This window comes from Dermacentor variabilis, chromosome 6 (assembly GCF_050947875.1).
Source record: "Dermacentor variabilis isolate Ectoservices chromosome 6, ASM5094787v1, whole genome shotgun sequence".
In the NCBI taxonomy this organism is placed as follows: Eukaryota; Metazoa; Arthropoda; class Arachnida; order Ixodida; family Ixodidae; genus Dermacentor; species Dermacentor variabilis.
This window is the reverse complement of record NC_134573.1, coordinates 164421813-164449050: the sequence shown is the minus strand read 5'-3', so window position 1 is coordinate 164449050 and position 27238 is coordinate 164421813. Positions and strand designations below refer to the sequence as shown.

Sequence of the window (27238 nt, the reverse complement as noted above, 5' to 3'; positions counted from 1 at the left end):
GGCAAAAGCATGACAACCCTGAAGACGCATAGGGACGAAGAGAACAATTGTGTGTGTGATTCAACATCCAACTATAGTGGAACCTTGATTATACGACTTTCTCGGGACCGCGAAAAACCGTCGTAAAATGCAGGCGTCATAAAATCCAAACATAAATTATGCCTATAAAAATACTACTTATTTCGCGCGACGGATTTACGAGAAATTTCAATGTAAACTACTAACATACTCTGCAGGGCTTAGAAACCCAAATTACCAAAAACGTTAACGCGATAAGAATTAATGCTGCAGCACAGGTAAGAATCATGCTTTATTCAAACGAACCTTTATGGCACTCCACTGCCTACTGCCGCGATTCCCGCCAGCCGGCGGGAACTTTAAAAAAAAGTCGGTAAGTTTCTTCTGGACCTTGTTTGATCCGTGAACCAAGAGCTTTCGCTCGAGTTGGACAACGTCCAAAAGAAGGTCCTCTGTGGCATCGCATGAACAGATGAAGTTTCGGATGCCGTATATGTGCCGTAGCACCTCGGCGAACGTGGTAGGCACAGGCACGGCATCTGTGGCGTGGTCATTGTCCTCGTCTGATGTTGCAGCGGTGTCGGGAAACCTTCCAACAACAAGCATGGGCAGCCTCTCGGAACCGCCCTCGTTAGCATAGAATAGTGCCGTTACACGCTCTTTACTATGCTTGCCATCACGACAGCCATCACCCTTAAACGCAAGGGTTTGCTCTGGCTGCATATGGTAAAAAATACCGCTCTCATCAGCATTGAAAACGTCGCAGGGCTTGTATGCAGCAATCATCTCCGGCAGCGACTCCATCCACTCATTCACCGTCGAAATGTCCACGGAAGTGCTTTCTCCGCAGAGGCGGCTGTACAAAATCCTTTTTCGTTTCTTCAAGCAAACCAGCCACCCGTTCGATGCCTGAAAGTCGTCGAACCCCAGACGCAATGCCACAAGGTCTGCCTCTTCTTTTAGAATGGTGCCGTCAACGTTGATCGCAGAGCTCCATGCTTGATGCAGCCACTTGACGAGAACTTTTTCTAATTTTTCATCTTTCTGCTTGTGCTCGAACTTTTTGGCATTCTGCAATATCATCGCTTTGTTTGCCAGGATCGTCTTAAGCGAAGATTTGGGTATCTTAAGGTTCCGGGCAATGCTGGCTTTCATGGCTCCATGCCTCTTTTCGGCTTCCTCGATAATATTCAGCTTATCGCCAAGTGACAGAACTGTCCGCTTTCGGGACATTGTGTGTCGCGTTGCTCCACACAACTCAAAACCTCCACAGAACGCTGGCAGCTAGGATTACAACGAAGAACAGAGAACATGTACAATAAACCTAGGCCTCTCCGCGCTACCTTGTCAGCAATCTGTTGCTGGGAAACTGGAAGCAGAGAAATGCTTCTCCAATGGGACGAGAGATGACGCTGCCGTGAAGAGAGGGAGAAAGTGATTGTGGAGAAGAAAAGGCGCTATTACAGCACAGTGAGCGGCGCGGGCGGCTGCTGGTGGGGGTGAGAGAAACGCGAGGGTCGTCGTATAATGTGGGTCAGGCATAAAATTGCATCGGATAACCGGAGTTTGTAATGCATTGCTTCTACGGGGACTTCACCGGCACTGCGCTAATCCGTCGTAAAACCCGGGTCGTCGCAAAACCGGGGGACGTATAACTAGGGTTCCACTGTATTCTCAGTGACAATCTAAGAATGCAATGGCAAGTATGCCAGGAACGATGAACTCAAACAGAATTTGTGTAAATCCGCCAGCTGCTGAAAGGTTTGCTTATTTCAGTGACCTCACGAATGAGGCAACTTTTTTGTAATGTTGTCGCGTCTTAGGAACTAGTATGTTTTGGACAACTGTAAGTCTGGTGGGTCAGAACAGGTTCACTATAAACAATGCGCAAAAGAACGGGGACACAAGACAAGGAAAGACAAGGGTGTTGCTTCCTTGTCTTTCCCTACGTTGTCTCCAATTTCTTACGCATTGTTTCTAATGTATGTTCTGGAGCATTGAGGCACTGATGGCTGTGTAGTGCAGTTTTATGGGCAAAACTGGTATTGATTTCTTGGATTATTAATGAGCAAAATTGTACATATACCTGCATTGAACAAGTGTCCAACAAGTTTCAAACAGTCAGAGCAACCATCTTGCAGACATGTTCGCACACGAAAGTTTGCCACATGAAAGTTGAAACACAAGTGAAGCAAGAACGCAAAGAAAAGAAGGGCAGCAGCTTACATCTTCGTTGGTAGTCTGGTTGGAAGTAGTGAGGTAGGTGTGGAAACCCGCCAGGCCCATGATGGACCATACAGAGAAGAAGCATACCACTCCTTCAACCACAGTGATGGCAAGTCAAGGAATAGAAGCAGTAGCAGCAGGAAATGCTTAAAAAACATTTGCCTCAATTAAAGGAACACCGATTAGAAAATGAAGTTGTGGTGCATTAGTAAATTACAGGTTTGCAATAGCAGAATGGGCAATATTACTGTGAGAAGAGGCATAGTAAGTGAGAAAAAAAACAACATAAGAACGAAATGTGAATGCGATGTTGCTCTGAAGCTGCTACGCAAGCTCGGTATGACATCAAAAATTCTGACCGCATTTACTCTGGTACACTTAATTGTTTGATGCTAGATAAACACAATGGCACACTCTAAAGGAACCACAGATTCAACCTAGAAAATTTTGAGAATATTTTCTAAACCGCAACAGTCCAAATACAAGAATATACTTGGAAATTTGTGATGCCTCACTGGTTAAAAATTAAATTAAATTATGGGGTTTAACGTGCCAAAACCACTTTCTGATTATGAGGCATGCCGTAGTGGGGGACTCCGGAAATTTCGACCACCTGGGCTTCTTTACCATGCACCTAAATCTAAGCAAACAGGTGTTTTTGCATCTCGCCCCCATCGAAATGCGGCCGCCGCGACCGGGATTCAATCCTGTGACCTCGTGCTCACCAGCCGAACACTATAGCCACTGAGGAACCATGGCGGGTTATGCCTCACTGGTGCACCGAAGTAAAATTAAGAACATTCAAGCTTGCCATTCATTATTTTCTCTTCTGGTATTAACTTCCTAGCACAAGTAACAAAAATTGAGTTATGGAAGACTACTTAATCATACTAAACAAAGTTTGTGTTTCTATGTGTTGTCCTTTTCACACTGCACCAAGTGGAATAGGTTGCTACATAAAAAAAAAAGAAAGAAGGGCATTCCATGACTGAATGCTGACTAAACGTGAGGCATTTTCATCTGAAAGAATAAAGATATAAAGCTAAAGGAAGAAAGGATGTGAACTGAAAAGCCCATAATCTCAAGGTTAGCAACCCATTATCTTGGGAACACAAGTGATAAGCACAAAGGATATCTCGCAGGGGATTCCTTCACAGCCTCTAGGTATGACTCATGTTCACGGGCAACTGGAATGCATACAAAGGCAGGAAATGTAAGTAGCAATGCCTAAAGTCACGTTGCAATGTCTGAAGAAATTCCTGTGATTTATACAACACAACCCTACTCCTATATGGTAAACAGCCAACACCAAAATATGTGCTATTTCAACCAACTGCCTGTCGTGTACATGTTTAATTAAAGGTTCAGAGGCACTCGTAATCAAAGTTGTGCACATTACAGAAAAAAAGTAACCAATTACAATCACCTCATTCAAAAGTGCAGTTAATGTATTGTACGAGTACCTTGCACACAAGACTGCGGTTACTCAATCAAAAAATGCAATTGGTTGGCAGTTGGTTACATGCAATTTGTTACGTACGAGTCTGTTGCTAAGTGATCACAGCATGACTGATGAACTGAAATACAAGATTCAAGAATTTAATGTTAAGTATAGGTGTGATTTTCCAGTTCATCTCGTTTTTTATAATGGCTGATATCATCATTAGCCACCATTTTCAGTTCAACATACTGTGATGAACAATGTACTGGTGTGAATGACCATAGCCATGAAAATAACCAACAGTAACAATTTGTTTGTTTACTATTTGAACTTTGCTGCCACATTAATAACACAAACAGTAAAATAAACAGACATTCACTTGTATTCATACTGGCAGTACTAAACTGAAGACATGCACACAAAAGAATGAAATGAAATAAATTGAATGAACTTCATTTCTATCTTTGAGTGTATGTGTTTTGTTCAATTTTATGCTTTCCATATGAATGCCAAAGTGAATTTGTCCCACTTATTTTGTTTCTTTTTTTTGCACGTTTTCAATATTGCACTGAAAATATACAGGATGTTTTAGTGATTACTGTCAAAAATTATTTTAAATTGATTGTGACAGATAGGACAATCTAGTCCATGGGCTGGTCTACTTGAAGAGGTGGACATTACTTGCACAAAAAATTGAAATGAAAAATTGAGTTATTAAAAAAATCACTAATTCAGCTTTTAAGTAATTATCTTATGGCACATATTGCAATTTGAAAATTCTAGAGGGTGGGACTGCAAGGCATGTATACACTTGAAAAGAATTGTACAGATGATACAATGCTACGAGGTGTGTGCCATCAAACCTGCAGTAAAAATGCACTGTCATTGCACTTACTTCCTTAACAAAACACTGCTTTACGCATTGAAGCACAGAAGTAACTGGAATGTCAATGTATTTCTCCACAAAGTTCGGGATTTAATATCTCAAGACTGGTGTCATCTTGAGAATTTGTTCCAAGTATATGCACTTTGCAAACTCAGTTCCCAGCTAGAATTTGTAAACTGCAATATGTGTCATAAGGTAAATAGTTAAACGATGCATTAGTGAATTTTTGTTAATTAGGTGATTATGCATTTCAAATTTTTGTGAGAGTAATGTCCACCTCTTTGAGTAGGCTAGCTCATGGATGAGAATTGCGTTATCTGCCACAGGCAATTTACCAATTCTTGAAAATGTTCACTGAAATACCTGGCATAAACACAAGCTGTAGCAACCAACTAGCCCACATTTCCACCTAATCATTCACTAATCAGCTCTGTCCTGACTACTTTTCAGTAAAGTGGTTTCGTTATACCTCAGTTTCAGGAACACAGATGAAAAGCATTAAGTACCCACACCCACAGCATTCCTATCACCAAAAACAGTGTGACAAAATGGAGAGGCAAAGCCATAACTCACCATAAACAATGTGCGTGATGACACAGGAAAATACGAAGACACACAGGAAGGCAAGTGAAATGATGAATATGTAAAAGTACCGATAGTTTCTTTTTCCTACACAGTTGCCCACCCAAGGGCAGTGATGGTCAAACCTCTCTGAAAGAAAAAAGAATATTACGATGCTTACTGGTGCCTCATAAAAGAAGAAAATATCTGTTGGCATCCCACAGCCAGCTGACTATGGAGCACACAATAGCAAAATGACAAAATGATTGCCACAGATGAAGCCAAGGGAAATGCACAGGCTTCAGTCAAACATATACTGTACTTTTACGCATTTAACCCAACACAAACCATTTAAAAAATGATGTATTCAAATGCGGCTTCGCAGCAATGTGCTATGCACTTTCATGAAACAACGCCACCTTTAAACACAGAGCAGCGATAAGGGCACTAATGGCTGGACATACAAATCAAAATCCTTTCTGAAGCTTTGCTTCGTACCCATAATCACGCAGCGTTTCTTTCCTAAAGATTTGAAGGTTATTGCATGTGATTATAAGTGTGGTTTTCCTTTCCGAGGGCTGTGGTTGGGGTTGTGGGGCTTATGTGCACGAAGCTGCAGCATGTGCACATTATAAACTACCTACAGTAGAGCATGGATACAGTGAACGCCTTAATTGCACAGAGTGTGTTCACCACATCAGGCGTTCATAATAGTTAAACTTGCCCCCAAAACTACCGATACAGAAGTCAACAACACAGAGGAGAGATGCTGTATTGCCAAAAATTATGTGTGCAACATTTACTCGCAGAAATTGGCGATTGAGCTCTAAGTAGTTTCCGCCCAGCAACAAACTCCAGAAGTTTGTAAAGCTGTCGATGTGGTTGTAGGTAAAGCTCCTGGAGTATACAAAATGCTTGAGTGAGCTATGAAGTCTAAGTCAGACGGTATCGAAATAACTCGGGCAAATCTGTGGCTCGTAGTCCCTCCGAGTGCCAGACTGTTATAAGGGGTGGTTCTCTTAAAGACTCCTTGTGAAAGATTTTCCCATTTTGGCTGAGGAATTGTTTGTATTATCCAAAAGTTTGTTCTAAGGGGGATCGATATATGCAGCTTCGACTGTAAATCACAATCAGCATTGACCACTCTGTAAATACCCAAACTCGCTGTGAATTTTGACATCAGGTGTGCCGGAAGAAGGCTCTAGGTGAAGCTCTAGAAAGACATGTTGAGGTGCCGTGGATAATGAGCATTCAGACACTACAATTAAGCCTGAGGAAACACAGCCTGGAAAGTAAGGCTTTGCCTAGATGCACAAATGCACACTTACTGCCCGTACCATGATTCCAGCATTACTCACCATCTAACCACTTTGCTCAGGGGCGAAGCAATGTTAGGTCAAGTGCCAAGGATAGCCAAATTGCAGATTTGCCAGCAATTTATACTGGTGTCCATAAAAACTATTGTTCAAGGAACACATAAAGAGGTCTTACATCCTTCTATTTTTTCAAGTTTGTACACAAATAAAAGAAGAGAAGAAGACGAGAAAGTGTCAGCTGCACGGCAAACCAGACACCTACTGACAGAGTTGTTACAGAGACAGTGGCAACATGGATGAACTTGTGAAATATGCCGACTAGACTAGAGGACCATTATCCAAATAAACCAAGGGTGGGCAAAACCGTTTATGGCTCCTGCGCTTGAGCAGCAATGATGGCCATCTTACAGTATTAGTCAATTCTATATAAAGAAGTAATTCTGTGTCACTGCCCTCATCTCCTGCTCTTTTGCTTTGTGCTAAATTAACCAATAAACTAATTTCGTGAGTTTCACGAAACTACACCACTGCTGCTGCAAAGCATGCACATAGGAGTAGTCTGTAGCAGATAGGAAGGCAACTACAGTAAGTATGCGTGTTTGCGCCCTGACAAGTCCAAGATCAAAAGGCAGGTATATGAGAATAGATTCTACAACAGCAGTAGAGCTGAGGAGACACACATCGCAACGCCCTAAAATCCAGTGGCATTCTACTAGGCCCTTCACTTGATGTTGCTTTGAAGACAAAAACACTCCATCAATATAAAAGGTAACACTTCATCTGTGTTCAAACAGCGATTGTAACAAGTCGGAACCTTACTCACTGGTATTTGTTATTCTGTTTTCCTGTCGAAGAATCCTGCTCAGAAAAATTTTTCTCAATACAAGCGCCATGCAGGGAAAATTACCGACTCTGAACGTAAATCTGGTGTTCCCTTTCATATTAGCAGAGAGAGCACATCGCGAATGCAAGGAGGCCTACTGTCATCATGGTGTCAGCTAGCCAGCAGCACTCTGAATGGGGTAAAATCAGTCTATTCTGTAAACATTCCAGGACATGTACACTAATGAACTGAACAATCAGACGAAAAAAAAATGGACGGAGGCTCACCAACACAATTGTCACAGAGACTGCAATGTGAAGCCCTCGGAGGCCGAAATATCTTGCACGTAAAGCAATATTTGAGCTTCACTGTCTGGCCGCTCACGACCACTTCTTTGGTACGGGGAGGCGGCCGGAACGTCGGGGAACTTGACCCATTTGGCACCTCTGTCACGGAAAGTGTTTGTATCTTAGAGGTGAAAAGCCATGCGGAAACACAGTCAAATGCCTTTGTGGCCTAATACCTGTACTACAACATTACTCTTATAGCATAGTATGTTTTTCGTTCCATGTAAACAGAAGGCCAGGGGTGAGCAATACCTGTGATGGAGTGGCTTGTATCATTTGAGCTCGCTTATATACTTCGTCACACGGGAGTTTTATACTAATCTCAGGCTTGCCACGTACACATGATTAAATTGAAGTAGGCTTTAACACAGATCTCAAAGTTGCATGTGAGATTTGGCCACCAAAGAAAAAAAAAAAAAACATTTCCAAGTTTTGATAAAGCAGTTTTTTCCCAAAAGAAAATTGCCTTTAAAGTACTTTGAAAATGCTCATAACTAAATTTATGCAGGTGCTCTCCCCATATGGCTCTGCCAGGTGTCACAAAAGAAACAAGGTAAAGTTGAAACAGCAAGCACTTTCTGCCCAACACATAAAGATTGAAAATATATTGTCTGCACTCGACCTCTGCCTTGCAGTACTTTGCTCCTTTGCTGCTATACAAAATGGGCCACAACTCAACACTGCTTATTTGCATTGCCAGTGCTTACGTGTGTGCAAGTGCTCACTGAAATGCTATCTATGACTAACACAATCTATGACACAATCTATGACACAATCTATGACTAACTTAGCCAATAAAAACATTAGCACAGATGTGCTCACTGTGCATGCAAGTTTGTCTCCCCCCTTTGGTCACTCATGAAGTGCTGCTTATATACGCAATTGCTAATCACTAATGCACAATTACTACAACATGAAAGGCATTGACTATTGAAAGGCTATTAAATGGCAATGTAGCTGAGGGTTCTGGACTTGCACTGAACACCTGGGTTTCTTCAACACGTGCATGGGTGTGTTCACAGTCATTGGACACACCAAGCTCCTTTCTACTTCTGTAGAGATTTCGGGTTGGGGTGCCTTGAATTATGGAAAATAGTAAACTGGGAAAGTTAGAAATAATCTGTATTCAAAGGCATTTCATATTTGAAGGCACCTCTAATTGGGAGCCCACATCCAATAATCCCATGTGATCACAAAGAATTGTTGCATATGAAGATTATGAGCCTTAAAAATAAGGATGTCATACAAATTGAGCAACATAAAAAGCATTTTCCTTTCTATGTCATTTCTCGCACACATTCAGCTTTATATTGCAATACTGTGGAATGTATGATACAGCTGAGTCTAAACACTAGTATATGTGCATCTGGAGACATTTCTATCATTGAAGTACTGCAGTCTCATCTTTTTTAAGCTAGTGTTCCGTTAAGGCTAGTAAAGTTTTAAATATCATCAACACTAACTTCTCAAATAACATGCGCTGTGCAATAAATTGTCCCGCATATTACACATTACAGCAGGGGCACTTGTTCCAAGCCCAGTCCAGCATTTCAGAACCCAATCAATACAGTTGTACAAGAACTTGAAATATATGCTGGCATGCAAAGCATGGGTAAGGCCATTGTCTCACCTATTTGTTTTTCTATGTCTGCCGCTTCTTCAGCACTGGCCCTAGGAATGACTCCAGGGTCACTGAAGCTAGTCCTAAACAGCGCAGACATCACAAAGAGGAACAAGACTGCTGCCACTGCTGGGATTGCTGGGCTGACCTCACGAGTCAGGTAAGGGCAACTGCACAATAAGATGCACCACACGAATATGACAAACAAAATGGATGGAGCAAGCAAACAAGCAAAAAAATATGTACACAGTCCAAGAGTGTCACTACTATAAAATGTAAGCATGCTGCTACATATGTTGCATGTGTGAAAAAGACCAGGTGGGGGTACACACACGCTCAATTGACATATAAGCGAGAGCAACAAATGTGTTCCTAATATCACCGAGAAATAATGAGTCAACAGTTCCTCACAGATAATGCTTACAGACACAGAGTGCCAGTGAATGTCTTCTACCTTGTTGGTTTTTTTTCTTTTGCTATGACAACCTGCGCAGTTCCTCGAGTACACCAATAGCGCATGCATATCCGTCAAAAATGACGAGGATAATCGCTTGGTGGGTGTCGCGTATACCCGCCATTCGAGTAAAGGCACGTTACGATATCCGAAAGTTAACCCGAGTCACAAAGCCAAGCACTCGGTGCACGAGCTGCGCGACATTTTTCAAAAAGACGGAGGATCCCCCGAAAAATCCAGCAAAGTAAGTCCGTGTAACGATCCTGCTACGTGTGCCAATGCTATGATCTAAATCCAATTATCGGAGCGTGTGCGGATGTGGACGTAACCGGGCGACCGCTAAACACTATTAAGAAGGTGCAAAACGCCGTGAGCGAAGTGGAAGGACAGGTTCGCCGGATACAAAGTGGTGCTTTGAAATGATAACGCGGTACTGGCGTTGTCGTTGTCCTAGAAGCACTGACGTCGGCCTACTAATTGCGTACACCTGTCGACACACATGACCGGTTCACGAAGCAGAGACAACAAAGTGCGGATCGACTGACAGACCGAAAGCTGCCAGGTGGTGTGCTGTTTTGGGACCCATACTCACTCGCACACAAAAAATAGAGTGCACGTTCCGACGATCAGCACGACGGTGACGTAGAACACACCCGTCTGTCGCGCCATCATGAGCCTGCCATCGCAGTAGAACTTGTTTCTTCCTGGGAAGACTTGCCATTTCTTGACGACTTGAGGCATGTTACCTTTGCGGCGGCCGTCCACGAAGGCGGGTACGCCGGACGGCAGTGCGGTAGAAACTTTGGAGTAAGCGGTCTCTCCTACCATGGGTCGGCGGCTGCGCGGCCGATGCTCTCGAGCTTCGTCTCCAAGTCGGCGATCCCCTAGGGCGTTCCCGAGCAGGAATCAACGCTCATGAGGCCGTAGAGATGGATCGGAGCATGGGCTAGGCTTAAGGAGACGCGTAACCTCGACGAAAACACCGTCCATCCACACATCACACGGCAAAGGGGTCACAACGAGGTACAGTCACGACGTTCGGAGAGGGAGAACGGCTGACGGGACATTGCCACGAGCGGTCCGGTGAAAAACAGCTTACATTCCGGAGAGGTTCGAGCGGTTAGAAGAACACATATTTCGCAGACAGGCAACTTCGAGTCGGTCTCACCAGCAGGTTCACGTCAGAAATGCAAGCACAAGCAGCAGAAGCAGTATCAGCGGTATTGCCCACCCAAGGAGGAGGTCACTAGCCCGCAAGAGTGCGCTACACAATGTATTAATTTTAACAATTCACAAGTTTCATTTCAAAAAAATAAACATTACTAGTCATAACGTCGTAGAAATGCATAGTGCAACAATATAGACCTTTGATAACTGATTATAAACAATTGTTTGTGCTTAGTTGCATTCAGTGCTGCCATGTGCTGCCAAAACAAGTCAATCTCCCATCAAAATCGACTACACTGCCAGTCCTTTATGAATGAAAACAAATGTGTTCAGGAGCCCGGCAGCACGTGTGCTATGGTCCTACGAAAGTTATGAGCATTGTTTGTTTCTGAAGGTTCCTGATGAATCAGAATTCAGAAGATGTTGAAAGAACTGATGACTGCAATAATGTCAGAGGAAAGAAATATGCAGGTAGCAATATACGCCTATCAGTAGCACACTCTAGAAGCGTAGCACAGTTCGAGTGGATTTCGTAGAAAGCATGTGTAATGCTAGGGCCAGTAGCAACGAATTTGTTACATTGGTTTCAGAAGCTGCGTTTCTGTTTGGGGTCGCTGGAGCTGCGGCAATCTTCGGCTTCGGTATGACGTTGGCGCAGGCAAAGAAACGCGACCCCGAAACTTTTGCCGAGGTGGGCGATGCAAAAATTTCTTCGAGGGGGCAGTGATCTCGTGACGTCATACGAAATTTACTCACCGCCTCGTGTTTTCACCCACAGGGCTTGACTGCTTCGCAGAATGTCCACGAAAGCGGGTCAAAGCTTGCCTTGCGAGCCCTTGGAAGGGGAACGCTTTATTCTGTGACAGGGTTCTCTCTATTCTGCTTCCTGGCGTGGAAGGCGATAGGAGTTTCAAATGTGAGACCACGTTTACGATACCATTGCCATTTGTGCATAGATGCTTTTTTTTTTTTTTACCTCCTGATGCATGAGGAGCAAAACTGGATGTTGGCACATAGCATGGTAACTACGTTAAACGTCTTTGCAATGCAAAGCGTTGAATAGAGATGAGTTTCATATCCATAGCACAGTCGACTATGCTTGTCTAAAGCACATAATCAGTGCACACAAATGCGAAGAAATCTATATGTGCACGTTGCTGGCCAGGTTGAGAGACGATGCTTGTGACCAGCAGTAGTCGCAAGAAAGTCCAAGTAATGAAGTTGCAGCCCGGTACCTTGAACCCAGCAGCTGCTGTGTTTGGTTTGCAGCCCAGTGCTCAAGCACTCTAGACATAGGGTCTGTTCAATTTGTCTGCACTACTGTGAACCAGTTCATGGCGGCTGACGACGGGTTGAGAAATTGTGCAGCTCGATTTGTTTGGTGCAGGCACAACGCGACATTTGAAACGAACGACGCGATTAAGAAGGTGCCATTGCTGCACCGCCGAAATGAATGCAGCGTGCAACACCTCGTGAACTGGTTCAGGTGGTGCAGGCAAATCAAACGTACCTATAAGTGTGGGTGACTGTACGTTGCTCGTAGCTGCTTGAGCTTTGCGAGGTACTTCTAGCCATGCTCTGTACAAGGCGTGGTTGTTACTGCCACTGATTGTCTTCTTCCTCACCTTTTCAGCTGGAAGAATTCAAACTGAAGGTTGGCTCAATTCTCCCACGGATACCGAAAAATGAGCCACAAGGGCGGACAGAATTTTCTTCATTACGAGACCTTTTAAACTACATAATTGAAGAAAGCGATAAAAAGAAATGAACATTAGCCCACATTTAAATTGCTTGCATATTGCATTGTTGCACATTGCGAGAGTCCTGGAATGACCTCTTGCAATTCAACCCACATCTAATTTCTATATAAAAGAACACGTGTCAGACATTTCCCTTTGCATGAAACAGCCTGGCCTAACCATTAGAACATCCTAGAACTGGTCGTATAATGACCTGTGCTGTCAATCTCTACATTATGAGCCTGTACGGCAGACATTCAGTACAAATCTTTGCATTCAGGTGCAAGAAAATGTTGGATAATGTATCTTGCTTGAAATCGGATTGCAGCCATGCACAATAGTCCAATTTAACTGCGACGTCCAATGTGCCACTCGTGGTATAGTGCACAGTGGCTCCTAACACAATGTTGGAGAGAAAATGAGTGCTACCATTTAATTTAGCCTTGGAAGGAAATAAGTTCGTCAGGGCGACTGCCACAAGGATCCCCGAGATTTGAATGTAATGATCATCAGCTACTAGCAACCAACTGCAACTTTTACAATTGGGTAATGATGCAGAACTGTCCTGCAAGCTGTACGCTATTGCACAGCCTGTAAATACAGGGTACACCTGAACCTTAAGGAAAGGATAACTGTTCCCATACTTTTCGCAGGTGGCCTATAATAATAAGCACACTCCCATAGTGTGAACAAAACCAGAATAATGCTACCAAAGTTCTTTGTCAAGTACAGCTTCAATGTCGTTTTACACGATCATCAGAGCACCCTCAAATGACCATCTGAATGTGCCGTAAATTCTTAAGTGCACACAAATTGGTGGTCAATAATACTTACGTATTACTGTTGCATTGCTTTGTATTGGAATTAAGGCAGCTGCAACACACTGAATTCGATAACAGAATCACAGAAGCCTCACACTGTTTGCCTTTGTAAAATATTTATTTCATACACAGCTTTCAACATTACAACAGCATACACTACAGGCAGCCTGTATAGAAGATGTATCATTGGTTCCAATCAAGCTCTTGAATGCAATTGGTATGCGTTGCTACAGCAATTGCAAAGGCATCTAACTGGCAAATATATCAGATCTACGCTCCTGACACCTGCATAGTGCGATTACAACACAGCATCTCTTTCGAGATTTTGATGGCTGCCTGCAATGAGGCCACTGTCACAGAATATTCGTGTTGTACATGCAACAAGCATTTCATGTAGCATCAATTGTATGTGATAAAATTTAGCAAGGTATGCAATAGTTGGTGGCCCGTAGCAACCTCCTGTTTACTATGCCAAAAAGGAAGCAAAGTTTAGTTTACTCAAATGCAAAGCAAAGAATGAAGCCCTTGCACTCATTGCACTAGATTTCTTCTATTATAAGGGCCAACCACTTAATTTTACTTATTTTTTTGGCAAAGTTGCCAGGTCACAAAAGCACACTATGTTTAGTGAAAAGTCATTTGTTGATAAGTTGCTCAGAATTGTCTTATGTTTTAGCTGTCCGTAGAGTCTTGATTAACTTTTAAACTATAGCTTTAAGTAGAGATTTTTATCATCGAAATTGACCTTTAAGTTGACCCTCGTGGAGTGCGAGTCGATGGCCGGAATGTGAAAAGGGAAAACAACCCCACATTCCCTTAAACGATATCAGATTTGAAGACTGTGCTTTGATGTACCTAGACGGATCACTAATAAACTCTTCAATATGTCTTTAGAAGTAGCGACAAATGAAGGAGCATATATTAACCTTACGATAAATGGGGACGAGGCACTGAACTCGGTCAAAGTTGCTAAAGCAATTTACTGTCCATTTACGTCACTAGAAAAGTCACTAAGACTCCAAAGCAAGCAAAGATGTCATTAAGGTGCCCAAAAATTTGCTAAATTTAATGATTTTCTTGCTAAATTACTAACACTGATCAATCAACCCCAACCTGTGTGAACGGGAGCTAAAGTTATGGGAAAGCTCAAATAAAATTCTGCAGGTTGCTCCGAGCACCAACAACCCACACCTAAAAGACTTCAAGTGAAAACACTTGACAGCTTGACTCCCCTATCACTTTCCAGCTGATCAGGAGGATGATGGTCACATGAGTAATACTTAGAGAACCCATGAAAGTTGCACAGTAAAATTTCAACGAAAGAAATTGCCAGGCCTGTGACAGTGCACTCATCACGGTCCACTGTCCCCTTGAAAATGCGAGCCATCAACACCCCACACCTCTGCATTCGAAAATATGAGCAATTGGCAGCTTTCAACATTGCAGACATGGTATACCAAGAGGCACCAGCGCGAGGCACAGCAGTGTCTAAGGCAGCAAACTAGGGCCATCATCCTGAAGCAGTTCTTAGAGGCTGTCAACTAAAGAATGTGGCTCCCAAATTTGGAAAGCTGTGAACAACCATGGTGAGCCTGTTTGCTTCGCAATAGCAAGTTGTACGTGTGGCTTTCAGCTAAAAAATTGTTTTCTTCAGAATGGTTCTAAAACAAATATCTGGAACAAAATATCAGTTGCAGAGACTGGGCAATGTGCTGCAATTACTTGGCGCTTTTACTTCACATTCTTTTCACATGTGTACTGGTAATATCCCCGACAAGGCTTTGCTTTTTTTTTTTTTCATTCGGCTGTTCAACTATCAGTATGCATTCTTATCTGTGTGCTTTGTCTTCACAAGAATAATGTTGGCACTGTTACTTATTCTTTTCCCTTTGTTCTGTTCTATGTGATGCAGCACAGGTGCGACCAGTGGTATTTTATCAGAGGCTTTCATTTGTGCTTAGCAAAAGCATACTGCTCTGTGTGCACATCTTTTTCTCATCATCCTGTGTACTTGCACTATAATCATCCTCAAGAATGCAACACCAATTCATCTTTCTGGGTGATGATTTAGATAAATATCACACGGGTGGTCTTAGTGGTCGTTCAGCACTATTGCTGAACGACCGGGTTGATCTGCACTACCATGTGTCCACTAATCTGTAATGCACGAGCCATTCGTTACACAGTTATTCAGCAATAAATGCCTGGTGGCATGGTTCTTTACCCAATTCTTTATCAATTTAGCAATGCAATGGGAAAGAAAGTTTGCTCTTAATGGTGAGATTTGCTTAAACTGACTTGATATCGACTTTTATAAAGCAGTTCACCACTTTTAATTTGCAGAAGAGTCCACTGAATGATTGGCAGTACAACTTGCCAGCGAAGCGAACACCTCACTGCGAACTTAGCTTTCCATATTCTCTTGAAGCCAGCTATTGAAGCACAGTAAAAACAAATGTACATACCAGCGCCTTTTTTTTTTCTTAAATTTAAGAAATTGTAGAAGTGACTTAATACACCCACTGAAAGAGCAGCAATGTTATTTCTATGATTGTAATGAAAGACTATACCACAAAGACCCAGTCTGAACACCGAGAGGCAGTGCTTGGCAGAGTGAAGTGTACACCCACACACAGACTGCAGATTTCATAACAGTATGCAGCAGACGACAACAGAGTGCGTCTGCTACAGGTATATATATAATTGTAAACTTACACAACAAATCATACACATCAGAGGCTATCTATAGCAGCCATTTGTGCCAGCACTGAGAGAGGTGATTACGAGAAGCCTGCAATATCAGCAGCAAAAGGCAGCCCTGTGCACTTCACCTACCCACCTACAAACACCCACAGTACAGCACGATGCGAGATCTATGCGAGCCACAAGCCAAACACCAAAGTGTGAAAGCTCTGTAAAGATTGTGAGTGAACAGTTTTGTCACACTCATTACAACATCTGTGCGCAACACGGAAAAATGGAGAGTGGGGAAAGAGGACTTCTGACAAATTTCGAACTGCAGTAAGAAGAAAAAGAAAAAGGTTTGGTCCATCAACACAGTTGACATTCAGGTCGAGGCCTTGCCCACCGTGTGTGTAGAAAAATAGTGCAGATCATATAGTTTGTAGTGTACGACGCTTGCTGGCAAAAGAATTGCTGTTAAGCTATCTTTGCGCACTGCAAGTATGCGATGAAGTACTTCCCACGTGCACCTTGTCAGCGGTATGCGCAAGAAGCTATGTAAGCTGGCACACGCACGAGTTCGAAAAGAAAATGCAATTCACCATCATGCACATAGAATAGAATAAAATGGCATAGCAAAATACTACCATGCTACCATCATTCAGTAATTGCTTGCTGTAGGCTTTGCAATCAACCCTCCTTTCAATTGTTGAGTCAGCTTTCCTGCAAGGCATACTAAGCTAACCACATCGTAGCACAGCCAACTTCAGGGGTGCAATTGAAGATAATTGTTTGAAACGTGCATTCAGTTTCGCCTCACGCGATTAGCCTAGGCCACGCTGACAGGTGCGGCTGATGGCGTCTATGCGGTCTAGGCCAACCAGGTGAGGCAAAAATGAACGCAAACTGAATGCACGTTTCGAACAATGATTTCTGATCCTGCCCCTGATCAGCAGACGCAGTGCAGTCAGTGTATCTGACATCGATGTGGTTCATGCAATTGCATCACATGCCGTTATTAGGCAGCAGTATACACAATCCGTGCATTTATATTTGTTTAAGCACTTTCATCATTACTGACAAAAGAATACGACACAGAGACACAAACTCAACAATTCAAAATGAGGGTCCATCGTAGCATAGCAATAAGGGACTAGTTGAAACTCCAACATTGAAGTGTAATGCAGGCAAATTACTGTCAGTGTGTGCTTCAAACCCTCAAAGCATTGTCGTCTGCTCCGATTGTTGTGCTTCCTCACTGTTGCCTGATGCACTTTACAAGAACACCCATGGAATTCAGCAACTAGGGTACCGAAAGCCATCCTGCACAGCATCAAAGTCCTTCCTCATTCTTGTGGGAAGCTTGCTTGCATATCAAATTCCTTGTAGTCTGCAATCACACTGGCCTATCTGAAGCAAAATGCTATAACATTTACTGTGGCCACCCCAGTTGACTATGAAGATTCTGCAAAGGGTGTCACAAAACTGAGCAATAAATTGCAGCCATTGCACACTGCATTTATCGGTAGGCACACACTCGTATATTTTCCCATCTGTTCTGATACCAAGTGTAATTAAAATTTGCTATGCTGTCCCAAAAGGACAGAATGGTAACGATTACTGTGCTCGGCAATGCACACTCAAGAAATACATTGGCCACAGTTGAACCATCGATGAATACATTCAGTTTTGCATGGATTATTAAATAAATTTTTTGCCTTTGCTAAAAGTCTACAGGCCACTCTCTGCAGACCCGAGTCATTTGTTGGGTTGTGTGGTGAAGGCTCCCATTGTACTTGTGCTTCACTTCACAATATCTCTAGGGAGTGCAAAGTTTTCACCCCCTCAGATCACTACAGCACCAACACTAAGCCCCACAACACAGCCAGGCTTTCGTTGCATACGATGAGTGGAGAGGGGGAGTTGTACTTCTAACAAAGGTTCCTCATTGGCTAAAGAAAGTATAAAAATGCAGAGATTAACACAGATTTAACTTGGAGCTTTAGTCGAACATCAACCAAACGAACACAGATATAATAAATTATTAGACAGATATAGGTAGATTCAAATTTTCTTGCCGATATCAGCAGATAAAGCAATATATGCTTATAAGGAATATTTGATGTAACAAAGCTTGTTTTGTGTCAGGCCTCACTTGCAGCTGCTGTTGAACCTAGCCATAACACGTATATAATCACTGGGTATAATGAATAAAGATTTTTCTAGTCAATACGGTGTGTAACAAAGAATGATCATAATGAATACAGTGAACTCTCGTTAAGATGAACTCAGTTAAGCCAAATTATTGCGTATAACGAAGAACATGGGAACGTTTGTTTGGTTTTCCGTAAACTCGCTGCAGAAGAAAGAAAAAATCCTTAAGATGAACCGCCTCACACATACACCCGGGGGCTTGCACATTGAGGCACCCTAGTGGAGGCCTGCAGTGCACATCGCCCTTGGACAGAGGCGAAAACAAGACGAGGAAACAGAAAAAGTTAGTGACGTTTCATTTTGTGAACGCGGGTGATGCACAAGCGTATGGGTGCTATAGTGCACACAAATCTATTGGCCCTCGGTGCGCCTAGTTGCCTACACTATCCACATCGGGGATCGTAGTAAGACAGGGCTCGCGCAGATGCGCCATACGCAGCAGCCGCCGGAGAAGAACGCCCCCTTGTACACATTCACTTACTAACTAAATTAACAAACATGGACACATCAAACTCAATGACCGCGGACACACAAAATGCTGCGGTGAGGAATCGCGGCAGCAGCGGCGATCGAAGCGACTTTTGTGCTGTCTGTCGCTTCAGTACAAACTGAGTGGCAAAAATGCAGCACATGCAAAGCTACGAGCCATCGGCCCACCTAGACTGTGCCCCCTAAGCAGATCGCTTTCAAATAAAGCCTGCGCAACCGTGCGCGGCTGAAGTACAATGCCCCCCTCCTTCCCCTCTCCCAGTGCCATGCACGCGATGGGAGATGGCCCACTTCTTTCCTTGCGCATGCGAGATAGAGCCGCCATTGTCCGTTCACCGTCGCACACACAGCGTACGGCTGAAGTACAATGCCCCCCTCCTTCCCCTCTCCCAGTGCCATGCACGTGATGGGAGACGGCCCGCCTCCTCCCTTGTGCACGCGAGATTGAGCCACCATTATCCGTTCACTGTCGCACAGACAGCGTTATGGCACGCGAGGATGTTATCACGATAAGACTGTATGTATGTGTCGCAGATAAAACCTGTAGCAACTGCTGGAGGAGGTCAACACAGGGCGCCTCCGCCTACCTTCCTCCACCATGACGCTTTGTCTCGTTTCTCGTGCCCCACTTCACTCAACGATCACCTAGACTTTCCTCTTGGCGGTACTGCTTGGCCGCGTGCTCAGCACACTCCTTTGTAAATTCACTAGCTCGCAGCCTGCCCCGATGACCTGTGAGGCGGCAGGTGTCTGTTTGAACTTCGTAGTGAACTTTTTCCAGCAGCATGACGGCACAGAAGGATTTTTAGTCATTAAGTGAGATGACGTCGTTTGTGGCTGCTCGTCAATTTGCACAGAAGCAACAAACATCCATCACAGACAGGATGAAACCAAGCAAGAGTACTGCTTGACAGTTTTCTATTAAGTTCAGTAACTAAATGCTTTTCACTTTTCCATTGTTGTAAGTCTACTTCATTTACCATTTTGAAGTAAGATATTTGGATGCACCTGGTCATGTCAATTATTCTTCTGATGAGACAAACTTGATAAGATGAACTAATTTTCATGGTCTCTCCGAGTTCATGTTAAGGGGGGTCTACTGTATTGAGCATAACGAAGGTTTTTTTGGTGTCAAACTTCATTATAATTGTTTTAACATATATATGCTATAGAAGCACAGAAGACTAAAGTAAATATCAGTGTTCGCTAGGTATCCGCCACTTTCCAATCCACAAGTGATGGCTAAATAGTATCTATACTACACAGAGACACACGCACAAGAAAAAAAGAAAGAAAGAAAACAAGAACCTTGTGAACATTTTTTAAGACACCATGCACATTTCCTTTCCAATAATGAGCTGTCTCAGTGACCAGCTAGAAGCCATGTGACGGTAAGAAAAAGGTAGCAGGCACTCTGCTTGTGTTCTTGCGAAGTACTTAGCTTTTGTAGCATTCAAAATAAATAACAGTTCTCCTGAGATTTCTTTCACCATTGCGTTTAAAACGTAACAAGCAGATCTCCAAGGCAGGCAGTTTTTTGTAGCACAAGCTCATCTATGCCACCAAGAGCTATGGTATCCATTAGCTAGATTTAAAAAAATTAAAGGGCACTGTGGCTTGGCCCTGAAGAATGAAGCCACTGCAGCTGAAAATTGCAAAGGAGCCTTAGACATAACATGGTAGAAAAGTTCATATCCCACTTCAAATGTAAATTGTATGCTTTTCCCCTACAAAAATGAAAATTGCGTGCACTGCTAGCAAGCCACAAAATGCACTTGTTAGTGCAACGTTGACAGCATCCCACCTTCCAAGACAGCTGCCACAAAACCCACAAAATGCTTGTTCCTTGTAACAAGCAGTGACAAAATGTCAATTGCACTTCCAGGAGCAGTTATTACAAAGCACTTGCTGCCTCTGGTTGGCAAGCGCTCCTTATACAGGCATTATTGTCTTGCCAAGAATCTCTGGAAAAATTTTTCTTTGTAAGTTAGGTTGTATGCCTCTTTGACAGTACAGTGTTCACATCACGACAACATGGAAATCAGTTCATTTGCTCGTCCTTATTGCACCAACTTCTAGATCAAGGGTTCCCAAACTTGGTTTCCAGTGGCATCCTAACCCTGCCACGACTTGCTATCTCTTTTCCACAACTAATCATGGCATGCACGCATGGCTTTGATTGTGCAATTGAGACACCGCACAAGCGAGCACGATGTACCAAGCAATGTACCGTTCGCACCAGTATATGCACTGTTTTCGTTCTTGTCTCAATGTAGCAAAGATGCTGCAATATGAGTGCATTACTTCATTACTGTCTGTGGGCCATGCATCTGTTATCCTTAGTGCGTGTGTGTGTGGATGCAAAGATATGGGGATTCTTAGGCATTTTGCAAGTTGGTGCGGGTTTTTTAGGGCGAAAAAGTTTGGAGACCCCTGAACTTGATCCATGTATTGTATATAAGCAAGTGACATATGTACAAGGCCACATACAGTAATACAGAAGACAAGCAGTGCTAAGTTTTAACATTCGCTTTGTTCCTGGCCACACTGCAACACCTGAGCATCAGTGCCAAATAGAAAAATGTTCGAATCTTGTCAAACTGCCACATAGTATGTAAAAAGAGCCATCAAAAAGTGTGCAAGACATATACGACACTTGAAAAGCAGTTACAGATTGCACTTCTTCCCACATTCTCCACCACTCCTCTTTAGTCCATGTGCCTTTCAGTGAGAGCAAAAATACACTCAGTAAACACTGTGTGAGTGCATCGCATGAAGCTACCCGAGGTGTATGCCAAACAAATCAACCACACATTTAATCTCAAGCAGCCCTGAACAACTCTCATGAGACTGCCTCATGAGACAACCCTCAAGACCTCCATTCTTGCTTGATCAAACATAACTTGGGCTTTTGGCATGAACTGAGTGCTCAGTGCATTAAAATATATCAGCGAGAAAAGAAAAGATAATTTATGAAGATGTTACCTGCTGCTTATTGGCATCGACAGTCAATGCTGAAACCGATAGTTTACTGCTATGAGGGTGATCATATGGCAGAAGTATGAAATCCATAACGATAATGATTTTCTCTAAACATTGTTCTAGGTTGTAGCAGCACTGAAGCAAAGCACATTAACTCATTAAATAGTTAATAAAAGAAATGTACACATATATTCATGCACAATGTATCTGTCATGCCATGAGACAAGTATAAAGATGAGAAAAGTCATTTTACGGAGGTGAAGGCACATGTCGAGTTTGCATCTTGACATGCCTGACATGCATTTGTTCCTCAAATAGCCAATAAGCCAATACTGAGTGGTTTAGTTGCTCAAGAATTCTGGTGGCAGCCAAAATATATTGTTGCAGAACTGCAGAGTGCCCAGCAGCCAACGTCACAACTTCTAAAACGTTCCAATTTTTCTAGTAGTCTGTCCCACACTCCCAAGACAAGAGCATCAAATTTAAGCACAGCCTGAGACCACAACCAGTCACTCATGGTAGTGACACGCAAGCAAAGAACACACAGAGCACTACATGCCTAGAGCCTACAACATTCCACACGTATGCACATTTGTTGCAGACTACCTGACCAACACACTATCTTAGCAGCCCAGCAAACAGCTACTGGACAATGCAACCTTTCAGCACCTTCACAGATTGTTTAATAATACTCTGGCCAAGCTACAAAGGTCACATAAGGCAGCGACTAAAGCTTTATATAATAAAGCAAGAATAAGTAATTCTCAATAGTGAGAATATGAATGAAGTCAGGCTGCCATTATTGGGGCCTGCTTATTTTCTCAATATGTATTGAATGCAGCCTCGTACAACTTCTCTAGCACTGCCAGAGTGCTGTAAAACAATGAGTTGAAGATTTCATTAGGCATAATCGTCTGTCATGCTATACTATACGTGTTGGGCATGATGGCACAGAAGTCTGTGTGGGCTACATCTGTGATACAATGTACATTTCTTTTCTAAGTCATCAAAGTCTCTCACCTCCATCCTGTTATATTTTTAGTTCTATTACATTCGTGCAAACAGGCACCTGTAATGATTAGTAGCGACCCTAAAGAAATCAATGAGCATTGTAAATAATAAGCAATGCTTGAGAGTGGGCAGTTGCTATTTAATTACAAGTAGAGTTGAAGTGAAAAGGAAACAAGACAAACGATAGGACAGACACGGACAAGCACTTTAGTTAGAAGTTAGCAGTTGTTGCCTGTCCTGTTGTCCCTGTTTTCCCTTCACACTTCTGCTCTGCAAGTGATAGAAAATATTACTTATTGTTCCAGAGGTGAAAGTTGCCTCGGCCAACTACTACAGAGTCGTGCCTCCACACTTGTAAAATGAGCCTTTCCTACATAAAAGCTTGCACCATGTTATGTGGATACGCTGCGCATTTACATTAAATTAAAAAGAGACATGCAAACACATAGGAAACGTTGTTCAGGGTGGCCTAAGACAGTGCAACAGAACTCCAGAGCCAGAGAAACACGACAGTTGTACTGCAATCAGACTCAGAGGGTCAGAAAACAAATGTTCGCACACACACAGACACAAAAGGTGTTTGTCTATCAAACAGAAAAGCAAACAGCAAACAGACAATGAAAACATTTCTCGCTGAAGTCACTTCACCAAGAAGCCAGAAGATGCGATTTCACCGGATGCAGACGACAAACACCATATGATCTTTCCCACACGCTCAGCTGCTGCGCATGAAGCGGAAGCAGCCATTTTGCTTGCTTTCTTTGGAAGAAGGTTAAGGAGCGAACGTCATTGTGGGCAAAGAAAGAAAAAAAGCAACAAGCGTGCTGCATGAAGCCGTCTTGTCAAAATGTTGAGAAACAAGAGCAGATGGGCATTGCCTGCTAGTGGCCGTCTCGTGCAGAAGGTCACATGACAACGCAGGTCGAAGACTGCAGAAGATGGAGGATAAGTGGGGAGCTTTCAGCACAACCAGCAAACACAGATAAATGCATTTCAAGCTATAAAGTGAGCTTTATTCTTAAAAATATGAAATAACAAATGAACAAAAGTTATGGTCTTAGATAGAATGTTCAATAATGGTCCAACCTTACTTTATCATGTCACGTCCTTACCTTTGAATCTTTCTTTTCGCCATCTTCTTTTCCATCTGAAAACAGTAAAGGTTCAGCTGTAGGTTCCTTGCAACCAACAACCCTAGGAATAATGTTTGAAGGTGTAAACGCAAAAACAATGAAGTATGTCTCATCATCTCATTTTGCATTAAATCTTTCATTTCTGGAAGGTTTCCATAAAACTGCCAATAATACATTTTTGCCAGTATAACCCACAATGTAACACTATAACCTGCTAATAGTCAATGAGGGCAGTTAACTGCAAAGCACAATGTTTTTACACTTTAGATATAAAAATTGCACACAGCAAAATGTCCTAACAGTGAGTGTCCTAACATTCATAACTTTAGATTTATCATTCAAGCCTAGTATGAGTGCAGTTTAATTATCAACTTATAACATCCTAATTACATACTTGTGCAAGTTTCGTAGGCAAACAGTATAGTTGTACAAATGTTGCTTGAAAATGCTCTGTGTAAACGAAGTCCTCCAAACCGCACAGCCATCATGTAGGCAAGGACAAACGTCGCAACTTTCGTAATTAGTCACAATGTCACTGATGAATGCATAAGGTGCACAAGTACCATAGGCCAAGTCAAGAATGATTGCTTGGAGAATGTACGTTATCATTTCAGGAAATAGCCAAACAAAAAAATACACTAAATGCATCATATTTCGCTATTGTGACGACGCAAACAGGAGTTTTAGAGAACACCAGTTTGGGCAATTATATTTGCTGATGAACAAACTAACGCAGCTGTTGCCATGCTACCACTAAACTAGCTCGATAGAAGTTCAGACGCGTACTATATACTCATGACATGGCACAAGCATTACCAAATAGTATGTCAGCCTTATAATTACAAATCACTGAATAACTCAATGTTGGGAACATGATGAGAGCATTTGTTGTCGGCACAATCGACGTCTGTTTCCCAGGACCTCTAAAACACTTCGTTCTGTTTGCGGGCTACTCATGCTGGCGTAACCCCACATGGTCTTAATATATTAACATGCCCATGCCACGACACTGCAAAACGTCTATGTATAGAACGTGGTAGTGAAAGCACTAATAATTGAACATGTGGACCAATGTTGTCTCCGAAATGCTGTTTTGAGATGACAACTGTGCCGGGTTAGTTCTGTGAATATTTGAATGTTCTTGGGCGCAGTTCTTTGCATGGATTGTATACATATAGTATTGCTTTCCACCTAGAGGGTTGCAATTTACCAAAAGGCACAGGTACAGGTCACACACGAAAATAATGCAGTACCAATAACAGGGTGATAAACCCCAACAAGGAGAACATTCTGTAAATGTACATCACCTGAAATGAAGCGTGGAAATCAAATAAGTGGCATCTAGTGCCACATCCGCAGACAGTTGGCATGACAATGTTATTTTTGGCAGCGTGACAGCAACAAGCAAAGCCAATGACATTTCAGTGATGCGATAACTGCTAGGCCCTGTCTTGAAGCATTCACAACATTATCTGGCCACTCCCAAGATAGCGGAGATCTACGCCTGTATCTTTCTCAAACTGCAGCCATTTGAAAACATTATGCTGTGATTTTACAAACATAAGAACTCTTGCCCATAAAACCTGCAGCATTGCTTTCACTAGTGCAACTCACAGTACTGCTCACACTTCTAAATTGCCCTCTCTACGAAGCAACTATCATAGAAAAAAAAAAATCTGTTGTACCCAAGAATGCCATATATACAGGATCAGTATCTCATTAATTACTCCCCCCCCCACCCCCTCATATAGTACAAGGTACCTTTAGAGGCCTCCTTGTCTGCCTCTGCGTCTTTCTTTTTCTTTCCAGCACGCTTTGTGGGTGTACCTGCATGTTTTGAGACCATGAGAAATAGGCAAAATGAACCACCATTGATTCAACAAGAAAACACACATGAGAAAGCAGTGCCTGGCTATTACACTTGTTCGGTGGTTTTCCTGTTATTGTCAACACAACCATTGCCATCCTAATGTTAGCCAGCTGGTGATGGTGATGATGGCACTCACCTTCCGTCAGTTGGAAGGTGATGGGAACACCGCAAAGGCAGTATTCCCATGTCAGACTGTATTTGCTGGCACAGTGGCATATGGAATGGGATCATCTTCCCATACCACTCCAAGGCAAAAGTTTGGAAACTGATAGCAATTTGTAAACATCACATGGAGAGCCCGATTCTTTGGGACCTTCCAAATGATTGTGCTATACTCGGTATATACACCTAACACTAGTAAAAAGATGTGTCTCACCTTTGTCTGAGCAGTCCTCATTGGCTTTCTCAATAGCCTTCTCGGCCATGCGCTCCAGTTCCTTGCGATGTTTCGGTGAGTCCTTGTGTGCTGGTAGCCACCGAACTTTGTCGCGCCTTTCCTCGCCCTCACTGTCAGTCTTAGGATGGCTGGCCAGTGCAGCTATTTTCTTTGGCGTTTCTGCAACAGGTACCTAGCAGATGCCAAAACACATCACATGACATGTTACCAGAAACCAGACGGGCCTGACATTTATCACCTTGAATAACAGTGTACACGTTTGTTTATGTAATGTTTACTGTTTATTTCATACGTTAACAGTTCATGGGAGGTATTCTGTAAGAGTCCACCTAGTGGACATGTCCATTTCATCTGCTGTTGAAGTTCTGATTGGCTGGGCTGGGATGCGTGTCCACAGCAGCAAGGTGCCACAGCCAATCGGCACTTCAGCAGCAGATGAAATGGACACGTTCATTAGGTGGACTTTTACAGAATACCTCCTTTGCTTCTACCACACCTTAAATTATCCATGACTTGGGGAACTACCCAGACGTCTTTTGGATCATAAACATGAGATCTGGCATTTATCACTTTTAGTCACAGTGCACATGTTCGTCTATGTCGACAGTCGTGCTTTGATCAATCCCTACAGTACGTAGGCAGTGTTATGTATGCTTTCAAGATGTGCGTGGCATTAACTTTAGAAACATGATCAGCATAACTGGATAACAACGTGTTTCTCAGTATACAGTGTCTTCCATATTTGGCTGGTAGACTTTAAAAATTCCTGTACACAAACTCCTCCTCTAATTGAGAGCAAACATTGCTCACAGGTCAGCATATTGTAGTCTAAGTTGCTTCAGGTGTATTTAAACATCGGTACTTGCCTGCATTTTGTAGAATGAAGCAGAAACTGCTTTCGGCTATAAGCACAGATTATGCAGACGGGAGCCAAGCTGCTGATCCGACAGGTTGCACCATCTGGTGGACAGAGAGGGAAACAACTTCTCGGCTCGGGGGATAGGAGAAAAGCGCGCTTGCTTCAAAGATGCAGTTCGTCT

General features: G+C 42.9%; 3 protein-coding genes across 4 annotated transcripts in view; 1 reads left to right on the top strand and 2 right to left on the bottom strand.

Annotated features, from left to right (window-relative positions):
• Positions 1-10988, bottom strand: part of LOC142585652 (palmitoyltransferase ZDHHC18-like) — a 28623-nt gene extending 17635 nt beyond the window's left edge. The window contains exons 1-6 of one of the 2 annotated variants that reach the window (XR_012829118.1): positions 10286-10988; positions 9249-9409; positions 7559-7717; positions 5145-5282; positions 3380-3431; positions 2245-2347 (exon numbers count right to left, since the gene is read on the bottom strand). Coding sequence is in view for 1 of the 2 variants with exons in the window: in XM_075696576.1 (XP_075552691.1) it covers positions 2245-2347; positions 3380-3431; positions 5145-5282; positions 7559-7717; positions 9249-9409; positions 10286-10521 (849 nt within the window). In the remaining variant the exon portion in view is untranslated. The remainder of the gene's footprint in view (positions 1-2244; positions 2348-3379; positions 3432-5144; positions 5283-7558; positions 7718-9248; positions 9410-10285) is intronic. The other variant, XM_075696576.1, reaches the window with a different exon arrangement.
• Positions 10989-11160: 172 nt separating this feature from the next.
• Positions 11161-12647, top strand: LOC142585653 (transmembrane protein 242). The gene is made up of 4 exons (XM_075696577.1): positions 11161-11331; positions 11451-11551; positions 11639-11776; positions 12494-12647. Exons 1-4 carry the CDS (start codon positions 11262-11264, stop codon positions 12626-12628), a joined length of 444 nt encoding a protein of 147 aa, XP_075552692.1. The 5' UTR covers positions 11161-11261; the 3' UTR covers positions 12629-12647.
• Positions 12648-15200: 2553 nt separating this feature from the next.
• LOC142585651 (X-linked retinitis pigmentosa GTPase regulator-like) overlaps positions 15201-27238 on the bottom strand; it is a 38530-nt gene continuing 26492 nt past the window's right edge. The window contains exons 15-18 of the mRNA XM_075696574.1: positions 26178-26370; positions 25693-25758; positions 23911-23945; positions 15201-23727 (exon numbers count right to left, since the gene is read on the bottom strand). Coding sequence (XP_075552689.1) covers positions 23704-23727; positions 23911-23945; positions 25693-25758; positions 26178-26370 — 318 coding nt within the window. The 3' untranslated portion in view covers positions 15201-23703. The remainder of the gene's footprint in view (positions 23728-23910; positions 23946-25692; positions 25759-26177; positions 26371-27238) is intronic.

What these genes read in the sequence shown, in the direction of transcription:
- LOC142585653 (XM_075696577.1), top strand. Translation starts at nt 11,262, where the DNA reads ATGAATCAGAATTCAGAAGATGTTGAAAGAACTGATGACTGCAATAAT. An exon ending in ACCCCGAAACTTTTGCCGAG is followed by an intron (nt 11,552 to 11,638) that starts GTGGGCGATGCA and finishes TTTCACCCACAG; the next exon opens with GGCTTGACTGCTTCGCAGAA. An exon ending in AGGCGATAGGAGTTTCAAAT is followed by an intron (nt 11,777 to 12,493) that starts GTGAGACCACGT and finishes TCACCTTTTCAG; the next exon opens with CTGGAAGAATTCAAACTGAA.